Consider the following 19,861-nt stretch of genomic DNA (forward strand, 5'->3'; position numbering starts at 1 on the left):
TAAAATGCAAGTAAAAATTAAAATAGAGTGAAAAAAGAATTTCCTCATCGAGGGATTAATAAAGTATATCTTCTTCGGCTTTTGAGAACGCCTCTTGTGCGATACCTTCACACAGTAGAAGGCATATTGTATGACCTTTAAAGTCCATTAGGTCGTAATGCTCTTACTTGCTGTAATGCCAGTCTAGACAGTGAGCCCAGAAATACCCGGTCACACTGAAATGTCAAAGTCAATACACCGTTAAAGCAGCTGCTACCTATAGTGGAAAAGAAGTTATAGATGACAAACGTGAGGCAAAAACATATGGCATTCGTTTTTATTATGACCACTTTTTTTTTATGTATAAACAATCAATATTTACATACTGGTGATGAAAGTATAGCGACAACGTGTGGAACAAAAAAACAAAAACGCAGAAATGGAGAAAACAGAACGATAACACAACCAGCTAAGAGTCACCACGTCAATCACAATTTTTAAGCCTCTCGGCTGGAACCTCGGTAAGAAGAGAAGAGGTTTCGTCCCGGAGGTTTAAAATTTGCACACGAAAAAAAAAACAACTCATGCATAGAAAAACACATCCTCAAACTGTCACGTATGATACAAACGAGGTTTCTTTTAAAAATCAGACACAGGGAAACGTTGACAACGTATGCGACGAGGTTTTCCTGTCAACTGCACGTCGGCTAACTGGGAAACACAAAAAACATGTTTCTCAATTCCTCCACGTCTGCCAGCTCTCAACACACAGACACATGCCAAGATCCTTTTTTTTTATTTTAAATAAAAAAAACACAACACCATAAAGACCGGTTTCACATTTTTTAAATTTCCTTTCTGTTATTTCAAGTACAAATAAGATTAAATAAGACTAAACCAGTGACAGGTGTCTACAAAGCAAGAAAAGGAAGAAGGTAAGACACAGCACGGACAGCTAAATAATAAATAATAAAGGTCCTTTTTGATATTTTTATATAAAAGAAATGTCTAAAAGAAACTTCTCAGTGTATGCTTGCGTTTGTTTTGTTTTTTTAATCAAGAAAATAAAATCATACACATGGCAAGCTTATAAAAAAAATGATGCTCCATCCACATCCAACCAAGAGCAACGCAACCGACCGCTGACCATCTGCCCGACAGCCCAGCTTCGATAATTGGCACCGATCAGGCTGTGGCTGTCTCATCAATTACTCGTGATGAGCCATACTGAGCGCTCCTCGCACTTTGATTTGCTTCACATGAACCAAATCCTAAAAGCCATTTACATGCAAATCACTAACGACTTCAGTGGCGAAGGAAGGTAACGATCGTCTCCTAAATTTCTGCCGCCACTAAAGAAAGCTTTCATGCACCCAAGCACTGTCAGTAAAGGAGTTTTGGGGAACTGAGCGCGCGCACCGTGTTCATTATGGAGAGTATTTTTTTATTTTTTTTGCAAAGATATCCATTTGATAAAGAGCAGGGTTCGCTCATCAAGCCAATAGCCGTGCTGAGAGAGAGAGAAGCGTGTGTGTTTGTGTGTGTGTGTGTTAACAAGGCCAGTCTGGCGGCATTAGGGCGTGTAGGCAGGCGGCGGCTGAAACTGATTGGCAATGTCATAGTCGGCAGGAAAAGTTTCGCTGCTGTCCTCCATCTCCGAGAGCAGCTCCAAAGCCTGCTCCTCCTCCTCGGTGGGGTAGTGGCGCAGGAGGTTCGCGGCCGTGGCGAGGATGGAGGCTCCGCCGGCCCCCGCTACCAGGTAGAAGCTGATGGCGAAGGTGACGTATATGAGGGAGCCGTGGTACTTTTTGTGTTGCTGCTGCAGCGACAGGATGAGCTCCGAAGCCCAGTAGCAGAAGCCTATGACTGTGGCGCACTGCAACACTGACGAGGCAAAGAGAAAACAATAATTAAGACTGTGTTTCACGAAGAAATTAAAATAAAAAAGTCAGAAAAAGTGTCAGATTAATACCTGTGAGGATGTGTGCGAATGCGTATCTGCGCGTGATCTTTAGCGCGGGGTGTTTGGGGCCGAACACATCCAGGAGGAAAGCGGTCAGGCTGCACAGGATGCCCAGGAAACAGAAGGCGGCGATGACCCTCAGCAGCAGGATGGTCTGCGGGTTCACGCAGTAATCTGAAGGGGAGACACCAGCACACTCTCGTTTCAGTCGCACATCGACAACATCAACCGCCTCCATCCGTCCCTCTTACACCTCATACCACTGCCGCCCTGGTTCATCGCCTCGTCACCTCCCCGCCTGAACTACTGCAACCCCCTCCTCCATGACCTCGCCCACAAATCTCTCCATAAGCTCCAACTGGTCCAGAATTGAGCTGCCCCCCCTTCCACATCCACCACATCACTCCTGTCCTGCAAACAGCTCCACTGGCTCCCGGTCAAATCAACTACAAACTCCTTCTGCTCACATTCAAAGCCATCCATCACCTCGCACCACCGTATCTTCATGTTGCTGCTCCACCTCGCTCCCTCAGATCATCCTCCTCCATCCCCTCCGCCCGTCACCTTTTCCACTGTCCTATTTGAACCTGTTTTTAATGTTGCATTCTTGTAATTTGATACTTTTATGGTTCTTTTTATTTGCTTCTGTTATTTGCTGTCTACCGTCAGAAACCTGACAGTCATCTCAGGTTTCACAAACACATCAACAACACTGTCAGGACGAGTTTCTTCCAGTTGCGTCTCCTGGCCAAAGTTAAAATGTTTTTAAGCCGTCATGACCTTGAGAAAGCCATCCATGCCTTAATAAGCTCAAGGTTGGACTACTGCAATGCACTTTATGTCGGAGTCTCCCGGTCTTCCCTCAGTCGCCTTCAACTTGTGCAAAACGCTGCTGCCCGTCTTTTAACCAACACCAACAGACGTGTGCATATCACTCCTGTTCTTAACTCTTTTAAAGCTCTGAACGGCCTCGCCCCTTCGTATTTATCTGAGCTTTTTAACTGTCCGCAATCCTGCTAGAGCTCTGAGGTCTAAAGAGAAACTTTAGCTGGAAGTGCCCAGGTCGAAATATAAACACTGGGGTGACCGAGGCTTTTCTGTCGCCGCCCCCAGACTCTGGAATCAGCTCCCCGTCGAGATGCGTCTTGTTTCTGACCTGGGCCTCTTTAAATCCAGGCTAAAAACCCACTTATTTAAAATGGCTTTTAATTCCCAGTAGTACGATGACACTTTTATCTTATCTTATTCAATTTTGTTTGTTTTCTTTTACTTATTGTTCTCTTTATTTATCACCTGCTGTAAAGCACTTTGGTACACCGAAAGTACATTTACATTTTATTTATTGTTCGGTGTCCTTGGGTGACAGGAAGGCGCCTATGAAATAAAATGTATTATTATTAATATTACCATCTTTTAAATGAATGGGAGTGATATGTCCTGATCACTCCCTGTTACTTTTATCTCTCTTATTTATATAACTGCTCTTAAATTCTTCATTTTTCTTCTTATTTATTTCACGCAGCTGCTCTGTTGTTGTCTGTTTCTGTTCTTACTCTGCTCTGTGAAGCACTCAGTAAATAAATGAGGTTTAAATGAAGTTGTTTTGTGTTGTTGTTTTGTGTCCTCACCCTCCAGGAGCTTGGGGTCAATGTACCCCAGGACATCCGCCACCCCGAGCTCTTGCCTCGGACAGGTGCCTCCGTGGACCCGGAGCCAGGCCGGCTCCGCTAGAGCCGTGCACAGCGCCGTGATGGACAGAGCTCCGGGCAGGGCCGAGACCAGGCTGCGCTCCGGCTGCTTGGGCAACGAGGTGCCCGCTCTCCTCCTCCGACCTCCGGGTAGGACGGCGGAACCCGGCGGGGCGTACATGGCGACCGATCCGTCAGCCGGTGCAGGTAACGTCAGCTGGGGTGACAGCGGCCCTGGCGCTTCCCTCACGGTGGTGTCTGAAGTGTGTGGCCGTCAGAAGCTCTCTGTCCTCGGCGTGAACGGGACGAGAGCCGCCGGACAAACAATGGACAGATGGGGCCTGTTAGCTCCCGCTGTTAGCCTCCGGGAAAACACCCACAAAGTGTCAAAAACAAAGCGAACAGAAACAAACCGGACAAACGGTGGGATGTTAACGAATCCAGCTATCTGCCCCGGTGGGAAAATGATCGTTAATTAATCAGGCGCCGAAAACAAAAACAAAAACAAAACTCAGCTTCCGCCTCCTGCCGCTAACAAGACTTCCCTGTCCACAACATTCTTCTTCTTCGTGGCTTCGACACGGAGCTGCGGCGACAAACGCGAACTGGCGAAGCGGCGCGCCCCCTAACGGCGACTCAGCCGAACGACAGCAGCAACTTTTTCAGTAGTGATGGGAATTCCGGCTCTTTTTAGTGAGCCGGATCATTTGACCTCAGCTCACCAAGAAGAGCCGGCTCTTTCGGCTCCCCTTCATTTTACCTTTTATAATTCAGTTGCTGTTTTTACTTGTGATTTGTATTTGAACGCATATATCACTTGAATTTCAATAATTTGCTCTAGCCAACTGCGTTTAAATGTAAATTATTACATTATATTGTATTATAGAGAACTATAATACAAAAATGTGATTAAAATTCTCAGCAACAAAAACGACCAGCGACCTGGCTGTTTCGTCTTTGCCAAAACCGCAGCATTGCAAACAAGAGCTGAACTTAAAGTAAAGAATCAACCTCACCAGGCTAGTATCGATCCGATCAGATACCGATACTGAGTTGGTATCGATAATATCGATATTTGGAACGATCCCCCTACCACTAATATATATGTATTTTTAAATGTTTCACATTTAGGCCTGGCCTATAATACCTTTTATATTTACTTTATTCAACTTTTGTTTCCTCCTTTTAACCTATTTATATACTGGGTTATTAGCCTATATGTGTCTAGAATTGATAAAAAAAAGTTGCATAAGTATTGTTTATGTTTTGTTAGCGGTTATTAAATGCCTTTGCACATCCAATCGGAGTGCAAATTCCTCCGCTGTTTGTAGTTTCTGAATTATCTTAACTTAATAAAGCGTGTGAGTGCTGACTCACTTTAATCTGACTTTTCCTTTTTCAGTATGGGAAGCTTTGAAGGAAATTAAATGACACAAGGAGGATACAGGAAAGAGTTCAGGGACACTGAGACAGCTGATAAGCATTTATCCACATGGTGTTGGGACTTAATAATTAATGAGGTCTGGATTGTAGATTTATCTTTATCCAGCTCTAACACATAAACTTCAGTGACGTGAGAATAATGTGTTTTGTAGCTGATCTTGCTGCTGAATCATCTGAAGCTTTGAAACTTGGTGCCGCCTACTGGTGCAAAGCTGATCTTTGGAGAGAAGAGAGAGTAAAACTAGCGGACACACTGACCACTTACCAGAATCTATTCACTTGATTAAAACAGGAGATTGTACTTGTCATGCACAATTTTATTTATTGAATATTGTGGTGCTCTCTCTCCTACATCCTCTCCTTCACCCTCTCCTCAAGCCACTTCACCCTCTCCTCCAGCCTCTCCTTCGGCCTCTTCTCCAGCCACTTCAGCCTCTCCTCCATCCACTTCAGCGTCTTCTCCAGCCACTCCACCCTCTGCTCCAGCCTCTCCTCCAGCCTCTCCTCCGGCCTCTCCTTCAGCCTCTCCTCCAGCCACTCCAGCCTCTCCTCCAGCCTCTCCTTCAGCCTCTTCTCCAGCCACTTCAGCCTCTCCTCCATCCACTTCAGTGTCTCCTTCAGCCACTCCACCCTCTGCTCCTGCCTCTCCTCCAGCCTCTTATTCAGACTCTCCATCTTCTCCTGCAGCATCTCCTCCAGCCACTTCAGCCTCTTCTCAATCCAGTTCGTCAGCCACTTCTCGAACCTTTTATGATTTATCTCATCCAGCCATTCCTCCAGCCTCCCATCCAGCCACTCCTGATCTACCTCCTCCATCAACCTCTCCAGCAACTCGCGAGTTACCTTCTCCAGCCTCTCGTGAACTCCCTCCTCCAGCCTGTCCTGCTCTCTCTCCTCCAGCCTCTCCTGATCTTCCTCCTCCAGCCTGTCCTGCTCTCCCTCCTCCAGCCTGTCCTGCTCTCTCTCCTCCAGCCTCTCCTGATCTCCCTCCTCCAGCCTCTCCTGCTCTCTCTCCTCCAGCCACTCCTGCTCTCCCTCCTCCAGCCTCTCCTGCTCTCTCTCCTCCAGCCACTCCTGATCTCCCTCCTCCAGCCTCTCCTCCAGCCTCTCCTCCAGCCACTTCTCCATCCTCTTCTGCTTTCTTTTATCCAGCCGCTCCTCCAGCCTCCCCTCCAGCCACTCCTGATCTACCTCCTCCATCCACTTCTCCAGCATCTTGTGCTGTCTCTCCTCCAGCCTCTCCTGCTCTCTCTCCTCCAGCCTCTCTTCCTGCATCTCCTTCTGCATCTCTGCTATTCGTCACCTGACAAAAATATATTTATGCATGACACGAACAATCATCAATTTTGATGATACGGTTATAGAGGAAAAAAACGTAGTTTCACAATTATCATGAGTATGGATGTATAAAATCACATTTGTATTTTTCCTAAATCTTTCATTGTTGGTGTTTTTTTTTTTAAACTGTGGCTGCCTTTTAACATAAAATGAATACATGAAAACAAGTATATCTCTTTGGCATTAAATATAAGCTTTTTAAATATCTTTGCATTGTTGAGGCTCTACAGTATTTAATTTTTAGTGGCTTAGTGGCTAATTATCCACTAAATCAGCATTAGCCACTAAGCCACTCAAAATTAAAAACATGGCAATCGTAACATGCTAATGATAATTGCTAGCGCGTCATGTTAGCAATTACCATGTCTTTAATTTTTAGTGGCTAATGTTAATTAGTATATTAGCATTTGCATTAATTTTAGCATTGGCCGCTAATGTCACCAGTTAGCATGTCTTTACAGCTAGCGCTAACGCGCTAGCTTCTCTGCTGTCTCTGACGCGCTAACAATTAATATTAGCGTGTTAGCATTAACATGTATTCTTAGTGACTGAAAATGAGTGGCTAGCCTTAACATGCTAGCAATTAACATTAGCATATTAGCATTAGCATGTTAGCAATGAGCATGTATTTAATTCTTAGTGGCTAATAGTAATCAATAAGCATTGTCAGGTTACCATTACCAGGTTAGCATTAGCATGTTAATATTAGCATGTATTTAATTCTTAGTGGCAAATGCTAATTAGCATTAGCATGTTAACATTAGCATATTAGCAAGTAGCATTTATTTGGTTATTAATGGCTAATGCTATTTGCTAGCGTTGACCTGCTAGCAATTACCTTTTGCACTAATTTTAGAACAGAAGGCATTCTGAGGCCTTCACACACACACACTGTATACTTTTAATTTAAATGTTTAGTTAAACGTTTAAAGCAGTAAAAGTGAGATATAAATTAGTTACGTATGAGTAAATAAATGACAAATAGTTTAAATTTGATTACATAAACATTTTGTTTGCAAGTGGCCATAGTATAAAATGAGATAAGATTATAAATGTAATAATTATAATGAATGATACCCCACCTGTCACAAAATAGATACTATCTCTGTCTTAATGGATAAGCACAAACAAAATCAGCATAAGTAGTAGCTCTACAGACATTTAAACACATTTTAAATAACCTCAAATTAAATGTTTAACAGTTAAAATCACTTTTTACCACTTTTTATCCATCCATCATCTGTAACTGCCTATATTTTACAGTATATTACATTTACATTATATTATTTTTCTTCACTGAACTGTTGAACAACAATATTATGCAATTTCCTTCCATTAAAAAAAGAAATTAAATGGACTTACCTCACTTTGTAACTGAAATGTCTTTTCTCTTCTTCTTTATGCAGCTGCACCAACAAGACTTTCTGTTTTTGTGTTGTGCTTTTGTATAAATTTGAAATTCATAGAATGTTGCAACATCTTCTCCAGAACGACTGTATACCAAAAACATTTTGATTTTATTTGTCCAGATGTCAGTGGTGGGCATTAACAAAGGACATTTACTTGAGTGCTGTTATTTAATTTCTCTTTTTTTTCAGTACTTTGTGTGTGTGTGTGTGTGTTTATATAAATATAAAAAAAATAAAATATCAGTAGCTGTCCTTTTTTTTTAAAATTTCTATGCTTGGGTTTTTATAGGCGTTTCTATCTGCTTTGTGTAGCAGAGTGGTTCTTCAAGCAAGTTAGTGCAATTCATTGGGTGGTTTCAGGGAGTTACAAGGGATTTTTACAACTTTAAATCTGAGCTTTTAACTGTCCGCAATCCTGCTAGAGCTCTGAGGTCTAAAGATCAACTTTTGCTGGAAGTGCCCAGGTCAAAATATAAACACTGGGGTGACCAAGCGTTTTCCGTTGCCGCCCCCAGGCTCTGGAATAAGCTCCCCGTCGAGATGCGTCTTGTTTCTGACCTGGGCCTTTTTAAGTCTAAGCTAAAAACCCACTTATTTAGGATGGCTTTTAACACCCAGTAGTATGATGCCACTTTTATCATTTCTTATTCGATTTTGTTGTATTTTATTGTTTTTATTGTTTTTATTTTGTTTGTTTTTTACCTATTGTTCTCGTTATTTATTATCTGCTGTAAGGCACTTTGGTACACCGAAAGGACTGTTGTAAAGGGCTGTATAAATAAAGTACATTTACATTTACATTTACATTTAAATGCAGTTGGCTAGAGCAAATTGTTGAAATTCAAGTGATGTATGCGTTCAAATACAAATCACAAGTAAAAACAGCAACTGAATTATAAAAGGTAAAATGAAGAGCCACCAAAAGAGCCGACTCTTCTTGGTGAGCCGAGTCAAAAGATCCGGCTCACTAAAAAGAGCCGGAATTCCCAGTTGAGTTTGACACCCCTGTGCTTCCCTCAGCTCGTCAGTAGTTGGCGGTGGTGCGCTTCAATCCTCGTTATAAACCGCTATTAGACGGAAAAGAAGAAGGGGAACGCCGGGCGGTATGGGGTTTACCTATGTGGTCGCTTTAACCGGCCGACGCGGAGACAAAAATCAAACACACCCACCGGAGACCTGCCACATACGCTGCTAAACGTTAGCCAGCGGTTTAGCATCTGGGCTGCTCGGAGATGTGACCGTTTTCCGCAAAGGGGGGGACTTTTGCTTTATTTTTGTTAGTAAGTATGAACTTATTTAACACCACGGACACGTACGTGTACCGTGTGGACAATGACGAAGAGTAAAAACGTGTGAAATGTTTGTATTTAGGCCAAACGGTCGTCATAGCGTGAGCTAACGGGACGTTAAACAGTCTGTTTGCTCCACGTTGGCTCGTTTCTGTTTCTCCGTGAAGTCCTGTAACACTTCTCTGAAGCTGCTTTGCATAATATTCAAATTATCCGACATTTTCCTCCCTTTTAAAATAAAAAAAAAAAGGTGATGAAGACGAGTGAGGGAAACGGGATGGAGCCCAATCTGCCTCCTTTGGTTTCCAACTCCTAAAGTAGAAGACAGTCCGCATCATGGGAAGGTTTGTTGTGATCATCTCTGTGGGTTCATATTCACACATCTGTGACTCAGTGTTAACTCTCTCTGTCTCTTTGGACAGGATCAGCATTTCGTGCCTTTTCCCAGCGTCGTGGCATTTCAGCCTGCCGTCCCAGGTCCTGCCTCGCCTCCTGGTACCTTCCCTCAGACAGCTGCTCTTCATCGGCCTGGTGCTCTGCCTCATCGGGCTGCTCTATCTGCTGCTGGTCGCTGGGAAGGGGCATGCCAGCTGGATCAGGAAGGAAAATCACTTCCACAGGTAAAAAACAAAACAAAACAAGGCTGCTCTCACATGAGTTTTAACCCCCTGAACCACACACACATACAAAGGGACGGTGGAGTGATGGGCCTTCCATACTTTGGTCCATGCTGGACTTGAACCGGCCACCCTCTGGTTCCCCAAGTCAAGTCTCTATAGACAGAGCTCAGTCCATAAAGACTTGGCTTGGGAACCCAAAATATGGGCACTGGGCCGAGGTGCCCTTGAGCAAGACACCGATCCCCCCTGAACTGCTCGCAGGGCGTTGCTCTGGCTGCCCGCCCGTCACTCCACCGTCTCTCTCCACACATTTGCATGTCTATGAGCCTTGTACGTGTGTGTTATGGGGTTAAACATGCATGTAAACAAAAACAATTGAGTGAAAAAAGAATTTCCCTGTTGAAGGGATTAATAAAGTATATCCTGTTCTTCCTCTTCTCCTTCTTCTTCTTCATCTTCTGCTGCCGCCCCTGATAAAATAAACAATTAACAATAAACCCATGTAACTTTATCTTAACTGTTCAGAATCAGAAATACTTTATTAACCCCCGCAGGGAAATTGTTTTCGTTACAGCAGCTCCCAAACGGTAAGTGAAATAGTAAGTGATAGCAAGAAAACAAAACTTTAACACTATACACCTGTACGATATCCTATTTTATTTTTCTTTCCCAACTTTGTTTATTGAATTTTCAAACACATAAATGACAGCTATAAGAAAGTATCAATTTTCTCATTATCATTATCACAAAACTCAAAAAACAAATAACGTACAAGACACTTGTGTATAAATATATAAACAAACAATAATAAAAATTTAAAAAAGGCATGTCACCTATACAGAATGAGGAGTTACACAGCTACATCGATGGCTGTTGTTAAAGGCACATTATAGAGAACAATCGCACACAGCTGTACGAAGCATGACATTAAAAACAGATCAGACAATGTACAAGAGATTGTTTGTCAGTTCGGGATGTTAGAAAAAGTCAGTTTATTCCCATACTCAAAAAATGGTCCCCATGTTCTCCTGAAAGAAGAACAGATTTGACAGGTTGGTGGAGTCGGGGATTTCCACTTTATAAGAATGAGACATCTAGCTAAGAGGGTCACAAAGGCCACCAGGTTTCTACTTATAAGTAGGTATCGCAGGGATGAGGGTAACTCCAAATAGGGCAGTAACCGCCGATGGTGTGAAAGAAACAGAGGTGACTTGTGAAATGGTATTAAAAATCTCCAACCAAAAGGTATTCAGGGAAGGGCACGCCCAAAACATATGGAAATGAGACAGGAAATGACAGTCTGACCTTAGTTAAGTGACGGTGAAGAATCTTACACTGTAGCAACCCGTGCCTAGCAGATATGGAGAAGGAATGAACCAGGGCTCGCAGACACTCATCCCAAACATCATCTGTGAGTTCACACTGTAAATCGTTCTCCCATAGCGTCCTAATAGTACCAAGTGAGGCTTATAGAGTGAATGAGATCATATAACACAGAGATCATGCCCTTCGTAGCAGGCAGCAGGGTCAAGAATGGGTCCAAGCCAGTAGGTTCTGGTAAATTAGAAAAGCTAGGGTAAACATTACTAAATAATCTGTAAATAATACAATATCCTATTTTAACACTGTATACACACAGGTATAAATAACAGTAAAATAAAAACCAAGTAACAGTGAACTATGCAATATTTAAATCTAAAACTTTATAAAGAATTTAGTCTTTGAGAGACTGAGAGAATACACTGATTGTTAAAGTGCAGTATGCATGTGTGGAAGATTTAACTTATTTACTGCACAAGCCAGTTCGACAGCTAGTCTGATATTTTGAGGGAGGAGTTGTACAGACTGATGCTCACGGGTAAGAAAGACTTCTTGTGTCTCTCTGTGGAGCGTCTTGGTGCCAGCAGTCTCTGGCTGAAGCTCCTGAGTCTGTCCAGCACCTCATGTAGTGGGTGGGAGTCATAGTCCAAAACAGCCCGCATCTTTAGACAGCATCCTCCTTTCCAACACCACAGTCAGCGAGTCCATCTGCACCCCCACAACATCACCGGCCTTACGAAAAAGATCAACTTTTGCTGGAAGTGCTCAGTCGAAACCGAACACGGGGTGACCGAGGCTTTTCTGTCTGTCGCCGTCCCCAGGCTCTGGAATCAGTGTTCCCCAGCTGAGATGCGTCTTGTTTCTGACCTGGCCTCTTATCAGCTGACTTATTTAAAATGGCTTTTAACACCCAGTACTATGATGACACTTATCTTATCTTACTCATTTGTGTTTGTTTTCTTTTACTTGTTGTTTCTCTTATTTTTATCACTGCTGTAAAGACATTTACATTTTATTTATGTGATGGTTGTCCTTGGGTGACAGGAAGGCGCCTATGAAATAAAATGTATTATTATTATTACCATCTTTTAAATGAATGGAGTGATATGTCCTGATCACCCCTGTTACTTTTATCTCTCTTATTCATATAACTGCTCTTAAATTCTTCATTTTTCTCTATTTATTTCACGCAGCTGCTCTGTTGTTGCTGTTTTTCTGTTCTCTTCTCTGCTCTGTGAAGCACTAAGGTAAATACTGAGGTTTAAAAAGTTGCTTGTTGTTTTGTGTGCCTCACCCTCCAGGAGCTTGGGGTCAATGTACCCCAGGACATCCGCCACCCCGAGCTCTTGCCTCGGACAGGTGCCTCCGTGGACCCGGAGCCAGGCCGGCTCCGCTAGAGCCGTGCACGCGCCGTGTGGACAGAGCTCCGGCCGGCCGAGACCAGGCTGCGCTCCGGCTGCTTGGGGCAACGAGGTGCCGCTCTCTCCTCCGACCTCCGGGTGGACGCGGAACCCCGGCGGGCGTACATGGCGACTGATCCTCAGCCGGTGCAGGTAACGTCAGCTGGGGGTGACAGCGGCCCTGGCGCTTCCCTCAGGTGGTGTCTGAAGTGTGTGGCCGTCAGAAGCTCTCTGTCCTCGGCGTGACGGGACGAGAGCCGCCGGACAAACATGGACAGATGAGGCCTGTTAGCTCCCGCTGTTAGCCTCCGGGAAAAACACCACAAAGTTCAAAAACAAAGCGAAACAGAAACAAACCGGACAAACGGTGGGATGTTAACGAATCCAGCTTATCGGCCCCCGTGGGAAAATGATCGTTAATTAATCAGGCGCGCCGAAAACAAAAACAAAAACAAAACTCAGCTTCCGCCTCCTGCCGCTAACAAGACTTCCCTGTCCACAACATTCTCTTTTCTTCGTGGCTTCGACACGGAGCTGCGGCGACAAAACGCGAACGTGGCAGAGCGGCGCGCCCCCTAAACGGCGACTCGGCTGAACGACAGCAGCAACTTTTTCAGTAGTGATGGAATTCCGGCTCTTTTTAGTGAGCCGGATCATTTGACTCAGCTCCCAAGAAGAGCGGCTCTTTCGGCTCCCCTTCATTTTACCTTTTTAATAATTCAGTTTGCTGTGTTTTACTTGTGATTTGTATTGAACGCATATATCACTTGATTTCAATAATTTGCTCTAGCCAACTGCGTTTAAATGTAAATTATACATTATATTGTATTATAGAGAACTATAATACAAAAATGTGATTAAAATTCTCAGCAACAAAAACGACCAGCGACCTGGCTGTTTCCGTCTTTGCCGAAACCGCAGCATTGCAAACAAGAGCTGAACTTAAAGTAAAAATCAACCTCACCAGGCTAGTATCGATCCGATCAGATACCGATACTGAGTTGGTATCGATAATATCGATATTTGGAACGATCCCCCCACCACTAACATATATGTATTTTTAAAATGTTTCACATTTAGGCCTGGCCTATAATACCTTTTATTTACTTTATTCACTTTTGTTTCCCTCCTTTTAACCTATTTATATCCTGGGTTATTAGCCTATAGTGTCTAGAATTGATAAAAAAAGTTGCATAAGTATTGTTTATGTTTTGTTATTGGTTATTAAATGCCTTTTGCACATCCAATCGGAGTGCAAATTCCTCCGCTGTTTGTAGTTTCTGAATTATCTTAACTTAATAAAGCGTGTGAGTGCTGACTCACTGAAATCTGACTTTTCTTTTTCAGTAGGGGAGCTTGAAGGAAATTAAATGACACAAGGAGATACAGGAAAGAGTCAGGGACACTGAGGAACAGCTGATAGCAATTTATCCACATGGGTTGGGACTATAATAATTAATGAGGTCTGGACTGTAGATTTATTCTTTATCCAGCTCTAACACATAAAACTTCAGTGACGTGAGAATAATGTGTTTTGTAGCTGATCTTGCTGCTGAATCACTGAAGCTTTGAAACTTGGTGCCGCCTACTGGTGCAAAGCTGATCTTTGGAGAGAAGAGAGAGTAAAATCTAGCGGACACACTGACACTTACCAAATCTATTCACTTGATTAAAACAGGAGATTGTAACTTGTCATGCACATTTTATTTATTGAATATTGTGGTGCTCTCTCTCCCACATCCTCTCCTTCACCCTCTCCTCAAGCCACTTCACCCTCTCCTCCAGCCCTCTGCTTCCGGCCTCTCTCCAGCCACTTCAGCCTCTCCTCACTTCACTTCAGCGTCTTCTCCAGCCACTCCACCACCCTCTGCTCCAGCCCTCCTCCAGCCTCTCCTCCGGCCTCTCCTTCAGCCCTCCTACCAGCCACTCCAGCCTCTCCTCCAGCCTCTCCTTCAGCATCTTCTCCAGCACACTTCAGCCTCTCCTCCACCACTTAGCGTCTCCTCCAGCCACTCACCACTCTGCTGCCCTGCCTCTCCTCCGCCTCTTATCAGACTCTCCCTCCTCTCCTGCAGCATCTCCTCCAGCCACTTCAGCCTCTTCTCATCCAGTTCGTCAGCCACTTCTCGAACCTTTTATGATTTATCTCATCCAGCCACTCCTCCAGCCTCCATCCAGCCACTCCTGATCTACCTCCTCCATCAACCCTCCAGCAACTCGCGAGTTACCTTCTCCAGCCTCTCGTGAACTCCCTCCTCCAGCCTGTCCTGCTCTCTCTCCTCCAGCCTCTCCTGATCTTCCTCCTCCAGCCTGTCGCTCTCTCTCTCCTCCAGCCTCCCTGATCTTCCCTCCAGCCTGTCCGCTCTCTCTCCTCCAGCCTCTCCTGACTTCCTCCTCCAGCCTGTCCTGCTCTCTCTCCTCCAGCCTCTCGTGATCTCCCTCCTCCAGCTGTCCTGCTCTCTCTCCTCCAGCCTCCTGATCTCCCTCCCCGCCTCTCCCTGTCTCCCCTCCAGCCTCTCCTGCCTCTCCCTCCTCCAGCCACTCCTGCTCTCTCTCTCCTCCAGCCACTCCTGATCTCCCTCTCCAGCCTCTCCTCCAGCCCTCCTCCAGCCACTTCTCCATCCTCTTCTGCTTCTTTTATCCAGCCGCTCCTCCAGCCTCCCCTCCAGCCACTCCTGATCTACCTCCTCCATCCACTTCTCCAGCATCTTGTGCTGTCTCTCCTCCAGCCTCTCCTGCTCTCTCTCCTCCAGCCTCTCTTCCTGCATCTCCTTCTGCATCTCTGCTATTCGTCACCTGACAAAAATATATTTATGCATGACATGAACAATCATCAATTTTGATGATACGGTTATAGAGGAAAAAACGTAGTTTCACAATTATCATGAGTATGGATGTATAAAATCACATTTGTATTTTCCTAAATCTTTCATTGTTGGTGTTTTTTTTTTTTAAACTGTGGCTGCCCTTTTAACATAAAATTAATACATGAAAACAATATATCTCTTTGGCATAAATATAAGCTTTTTATATCTTTGCATTGTTGAGGCTCTACAGTTATGATAATAATAAAAATAATAATAATAATAATAATAATAATAAATAATATAATAATAAAACTAGAAAATTCCGGCAGAAATTTTGAGAGTGACGAGTGGGCTGTTGCCGGGGGGTCTGTATTCAAAAGCACACGTCAAATAGTAATTTATTAACATGTTTATTTAGACACAGGAGCAATTACCATGTCTTTCCATTTTTAGTGGCTTAGTGGCTAATTATCCACTAAATCAGCATTACCACTAAGCCACTAAAAATGACAAACATGGCAATCGAAACATGCTAATGATAATGCTAGCGCGTCATGTTAGCATTACCATGTCTTTAATTTTTTGGCTAATGTTAATTAGTATATTAGCATTTGCATTAATTTTAGCATTGGCCGCTAATTCACCAGTTAGCATGTCTTAACAGCTAGCGCTAACGCGCTAGCTTCTCTGCTGTCTCTGACGCGCTAACAATTAATAAGCGTGTTAGCATTAACAGTATTCTTAGTGACTGAAAATGAGTGGCTAGCCTTAACGTGCTAGCAATTAACATTAGCATATTAGCATTAACATGTTTAGCAATGAGCATGTATTTAATTCTTAGTGGCTGATAGTAATCAATAAGCATTGTCAGGTTACCATTACCAGGTTAGCATTAGCATGTTAATTAGCATGTATTTAATACTTAGTGGCTAATGTTAATTGTTAACGCGCTAGCTGCTCTGCTGTCATTGTCTGTCATTTAGACGACAACGCGCTAGCAATTATCATTAGCACGTTGTAGCTTAGCATGTTAACATGAGCATGTATTTAATTCTTAGTGGCTAATGCTAATTGCTAGCAGTGACCGCGCATGTTAGCATTAGCATGTTAACAAGTAGCATGTATTCAATTCCTTGTGGCTATGCTAATTAGCATTAGCATGTTACATTAGCATATTAGCAAGTAGCATTTATTTGGTTATTAGTGGCTAATGCTAATTGCTAGCGTTGACCTGCTAGCAATACCTTTTGCACTAATTTTAGAACAGAAGGCATTCTGAGGCCTTACACACACACTGTATACTTTTAATTTAAATGTTTAGTTAAACGTTTAAAGCAGTAAAAGTGAGATATAAATTAGTTACATGTATGAGTAAATAAATGACAAATAGTTAAAATTTGATTACATAAACATTTTGTTTGCAAGTGGCCATAGTATAAAATGGATAGATAAGATTATAAATGTAATAATTATAATGACTGAAATGATGATACCCCACCTGTCACAAAATAGATACTATCTCTGTCTTAATGGATAAGCACAAACAAATCAGCATAAGTAGTAGCTCTACAGACATTTAAACACATTTAAATACCTCAAATTAAAGTTTAACAGTTAAAATCACTTTTTACCACTTTTTATCCATCCATCATCTGTAACTGCCTATATTTTACAGTATATTACATTTACATTATATTATTTTTCTTCACTGAACTGTTGAAAACAACAATATAATGCAATTTCCTTCCATTTAAAAAAGAAATTAAATGGACTACTCACTTTGTAACTGAAATGTCTTTTCTCTCCTTCTTATGCAGCTGCACCAACAAGACTTTCTGTTTTTGTTGTTCTGCTTTTGTATAAATTTGAAATTAATAGAATGTTGCAACATCTTCTCCAGAACGACTGTATACCAAAAACATTTGATTTTATTTGTCCAGATTGTCAGTGGTGGGCATTAACAAAGGACATTTACTTGAGTGCTGTTATTTAATTTCTCTTTTTTTCAGTACTTTGTGTGTGTGTGTGTGTTTATATAATATAAAAAAATATATATCAGTAGCTGTCTTTTTTTAAAAATTTCTATGCTTGGGTTTTATAGGCGTTTCTATCTGCTTTGTGTAGCAGAGTGGTTCTTCAAGCAAGTTAGTGCAATTCATTGGGTGGTTTCAGGGAGTTTACAAGGGATTTTTACAACTTTAAATCTGAGCTTTTAACTGTCCGCAATCCTGCTAGAGCTCTGAGGTCTAAAGATCAACTTTTGCTGGAAGTGCCCAGGTCAAAATATAAACACTGGGGTGACCGAGCGTTTTCCGTTGCCGCCCCCGGCTCGGAATAAGCTCCCCGTCGAGATGCGTCTTGTTTCTGACCTGGGCCTTTTTAAGTCTAAGCAAAAACCCACTTATTTAGGATGGTTTAACACCCAGTAGTATGATGACACTTTTTATCATTTCTTATTCGATTTTGTTGTATTGTTATTGTTTTTATTTTGTTTGTTTTTACTATTGTTCTCGTTATTTATTATCTGCTGTAAAGCACTTTGGTGCACCGAAAGGACTGTTGTAAAGGGCTGTATAAATAAAGTACATTTACAGTTACATTTACATTTAAATGCAGTTGGCTAGAGCAAATTATTGAAATTCAAGTGATATATGCGTTCAAATACAAATCACAAGTAAAAAACAGCAACTGAATTATAAAAGGTAAAATGAAGAGCCACCAAAAGAGCCGGCTCTTCTTGGTGAGCCGAGTCAAAAGATCCGGCTCACTAAAAAGAGCCGGAATTCCCAGTGAGTTTGACACCCCTGTGCTTCCCTCAGCTCGTCAGTAGTTGGCGGTGGTGCGCTTCAATCCTCGATCTAAACCGCTATTAGACGGAAAAGAAGAAGGGAGCGCCGGGCGGTATGGGTTTACCTATGTGGTCGCTTTAACCGGCCGACGCGGAGACAAAAATCAAACACACCCCACCGGAGACCTGCCACATACGCTGCTAAACGTTAGCCAGCGTTTACATCTGGGCTGCTCGGAGATGTGACCGTTTTCCGCAAAGGGGGGGACTTTTGCTTTATTTTTTTTGTTAGTAAGTATGAACTTATTCAACACCACGGACACGTACGTGTACCGTGTGGACAATGACGAAGAGTAAAAACGTGTGAAATGTTTGTATTTAGGCCAAACGGTCGTCATAGCGTGAGCTAACGGGACGTTTAACAGTCTGTTTGCTCCACGTTGGCTCGTTTCTGTTTCTCTGTGAAGTCCTGTTACACTTCTCTGAAGCTGCTTTGCATAATATTCAAATTATCCGACATTTTCCTCCCTTTAAAATAAAAAAAAAAAAAGGTGATGAAGACGAGTGAGGAAACGGGATGGAGCCCAATCTGCCTCCTTTGGTTTCCAACTCCTAAGTAGAAGACAGTCCGCATCATGGGAAGGTTTGTTGTCATCTCTGTGGGTTCATATTCACACATCTGTGACTCTGTGTTAACTCTCTTGTCTCTTTGGACAGGATCAGCATTTGTGCTTTTCCCAGCGTCGTGGCATTTCAGCCTGCCGTCCCAGTCCTGCCTCGCCTCCTGGTACCTTCCCTCAGACAGCTGCTCTTCATCGGCCTGGTGCTCTGCCTCATCGGGCTGCTCTATCTGCTGCTTGTCGCTGGGAAGGGGCATGCCAGCTGGATCAGAAGGAGAATCACTTCCACAGGTAAAAAAAATAAAACTTACAAGGCTGCTTTCAAGGGATCACATGAGTTTTAACCCCCTGAACCACACACACATACAAAGGGATGGTGGAGTGATGGGCCTTCCATACTTTGGCCATGCTGGACTTGAACCAGCCACCCTCTGGTTCCCCAAGTGAAGTCTCTAGAGACAGAGCTCAGTCCATAAAGACTTGGCTTAGGACCCAAAATATGGGCACTGGGCCGAGGTGCCTTGAGCAAGCACCGATCCCCCCCGAACTGCTCGCAGGGTGTTGCTCTGGCTGCCCGTCACTCCACCGTCTCTCTCCACACATTTGCATGTCTAGAGCCTTGTACTCGTGTGTTATGGGGTTAAAATGCATGTAAACAAAAACAATTGAGTGAAAAAAGAATTCGCCTCCGTTGAAGGGATAATAAAGTACATCCTCTTCTCCTCTTCTCCTTCTTCTTCTTCTTCACTGCCACCCTGAATAAATAAACAATTAACAATAAACCCATGTAACTTATCGTAACTGTTCAGAATCAGAAATACTTTATTAATCCCCGCAGGGAAATTGTTTTCGTTACAGCAGCTCCCAAACGGTAAGTGAGATAGTAAGTGATAGCAAGAAAACAAAACTTTAACACTATACACCTATAAGATATCCTTTTTTTTTCTTTCCCAACTTTTTTATTGAATTTTCAAACACATAAATGACAGCTCTAAGAATGCAAGTATCAAGTTTCTCATTATCACGAAACTCAGATAAAAACAAATAACGTACAAGACACTTGTGTACAACAGCTACATAGATGGCTGTTGTTAAAGGCACATTATGAGAACAATCACACACAACTGTACGAAGCATGACATTAAAACGGATCACACAATGTACAGAGATTGTTTGTCAGTTCGGGGATGTTTAGGA

At 43.0% G+C, this 19,861-nt stretch overlaps 2 protein-coding genes across 2 annotated transcripts; both read right to left on the reverse strand.

The window, feature by feature from the left end:
- Positions 1-300: 300 nt before the first annotated feature.
- tmem127 (transmembrane protein 127) lies at positions 301-4,238 on the reverse strand. Its single transcript, XM_010750337.3, has 3 exons — positions 3,571-4,238; positions 1,952-2,116; positions 301-1,863 (listed from the first exon to the last, which is right to left on the reverse strand). The coding sequence occupies exons 1-3, from the start codon at positions 3,809-3,811 to the stop codon at positions 1,553-1,555; spliced, it is 717 nt and encodes a 238-aa protein (XP_010748639.2). The 5' UTR covers positions 3,812-4,238; the 3' UTR covers positions 301-1,552.
- Positions 4,239-4,976: 738 nt separating this feature from the next.
- On the reverse strand, positions 4,977-6,008 carry LOC113745669 (calcium-binding and coiled-coil domain-containing protein 2-like). Its single transcript, XM_027278127.1, has one exon. It carries the CDS (start codon positions 5,887-5,889, stop codon positions 5,422-5,424), a length of 468 nt encoding a protein of 155 aa, XP_027133928.1. The 5' UTR covers positions 5,890-6,008; the 3' UTR covers positions 4,977-5,421.
- Positions 6,009-19,861: the final 13,853 nt, after the last annotated feature.

The sequence above is a fragment of the Larimichthys crocea genome, chromosome III, assembly GCF_000972845.2.
Source record: "Larimichthys crocea isolate SSNF chromosome III, L_crocea_2.0, whole genome shotgun sequence".
Lineage (NCBI taxonomy): Eukaryota > Metazoa > Chordata > Actinopteri > Sciaenidae > Larimichthys > Larimichthys crocea.

What these genes read in the sequence shown, in the direction of transcription:
- tmem127 (XM_010750337.3), bottom strand. Translation starts at nt 3,811, where the DNA reads ATGTACGCCCCGCCGGGTTCCGCCGTCCTACCCGGAGGTCGGAGGAGG. An exon ending in TGACCCCAAGCTCCTGGAGG is followed by an intron (nt 2,117 to 3,570) that starts GTGAGGACACAA and finishes TCTCCCCTTCAG; the next exon opens with ATTACTGCGTGAACCCGCAG. An exon ending in ATTCGCACACATCCTCACAG is followed by an intron (nt 1,864 to 1,951) that starts GTATTAATCTGA and finishes TTGCCTCGTCAG; the next exon opens with TGTTGCAGTGCGCCACAGTC.
- LOC113745669 (XM_027278127.1), bottom strand. Translation starts at nt 5,889, where the DNA reads ATGGAGGAGGTAGATCAGGAGTGGCTGGATGGGAGGCTGGAGGAATGG.